General features: G+C 37.3%; 1 protein-coding gene across 1 annotated transcript in view; it reads right to left on the reverse strand.

The window, feature by feature from the left end:
- Positions 1-6: 6 nt before the first annotated feature.
- The window catches only part of LOC106531480 (hepatitis A virus cellular receptor 1), an 11,685-nt gene continuing 10,380 nt past the window's right edge, over positions 7-1,311 (reverse strand). The window contains exon 6 of the mRNA XM_014027358.1: positions 7-453. Within this exon, the coding sequence (XP_013882812.1) occupies positions 314-453 (140 nt within the window). The 3' untranslated portion in view covers positions 7-313. The remainder of the gene's footprint in view (positions 454-1,311) is intronic.

Raw genomic sequence — 1,311 nt, forward strand, 5'->3', positions numbered from 1 at the left:
CTCTCTCTCTCTCTCTCTCTCTCTCTCTCTCTCTCTCTCTCTCTCTCTCTTTATTAATATGATTGTGCCTGTAAGTTTCTGAACACTGGATACTATAGGGATAATTAAACAAAATTCAATTTCATAAGTTTGTCTTTGTTGAGAGAAAAATGTTTCCATTTGTATCTAAGAATCTAATATGTACCCAGTTTTAAATCTGCTTTATAAATGTYGATCAAAGAAACGTTTGAGGTCAGAATATCCCACAGGTCTCAGTGCCCCTATAAMATCCACATCTCGCTGATAAGTTGTGAGACTTTTCTGTTGGACGTTCTCACAGAGACTGGTAACCAGTCGTTCTTCTTCTGCGGCTTAGCAGGTAGACCACCACCACAATGATAACCAGCACCAGCAGTGTCACGCCCACAGCAATGGCAACTGTATAGTCTTTGGTGTCAGCAGGACAGGGGTCAGCTGGAAAACAAATACATAAAACTTTATTTCACCATGCAAAACATTAGGAACAGTTCTTTATTTACAATGTTAGCCTGAAAGTGTTGAAACACTTAAAAGGGGAAGATGGGGAAAAGGCAACTAACATACAGTGAGCAATGCATTCATTCTGCAAAAACCTTCTTGAAAAGGTCCATTTTGGTACTTTTAAATTCTAGTTAGCCAGTCTGTGTCTAAAACCAAGAAATAATATCAAAGTTTTGAGATGTAGTGTATTTTGATAAAAGTTCCAGTCATTTGCAGCTGCAAAACAAAAAGACATGAAGCCAAAATAAGACTTGGTTTTAGGGATTTTCAGTTTAATAAGTTGGGTAGAATCGGTATTGTAACTTGAGTGGACCTTGTAGTGACTGATATAAATAAGAAGGTGAAAGACTTGAGTTTTATAAATAAACAAGAGCCAGTGGGTATTATGACAAGACTGCAGAACAAGCCAATTAACCTGAGAGTGTGACGGACAGCGATATGTTTTGCAACTGATTGCCACGACATTTTATAAGAGATATTAGTAATAAAACAAATGGTGAAAAGATAGATTGTATCCAATTTTTAAAGACTTCCTTTGTAAGCATGGCAATAAATATTTCACCATAATCAAATAAAGGAAGAATACACATTTCAACAATGAGTCTTTTGGCTGAGGATGTAAAAGATGAGCAGTGCCAAATTTTGCTTTGACTCTAGTTTGCAACGTGGTAATGTGGTGACAGGATGATGAACTGTCTAACCATACAGATTCCCTGGTATTTGTGCTCTGTAACCTGCTCAAGGATTATTCCATCTGTTGTAGAAGTGTGTGTGTGAGTGTGTGTGTGTGTG

Source organism: Austrofundulus limnaeus, unplaced genomic scaffold (genome assembly GCF_001266775.1).
Source record: "Austrofundulus limnaeus strain Quisiro unplaced genomic scaffold, Austrofundulus_limnaeus-1.0 Scaffold640, whole genome shotgun sequence".
NCBI classification, from domain to species: domain Eukaryota; kingdom Metazoa; phylum Chordata; class Actinopteri; order Cyprinodontiformes; family Rivulidae; genus Austrofundulus; species Austrofundulus limnaeus.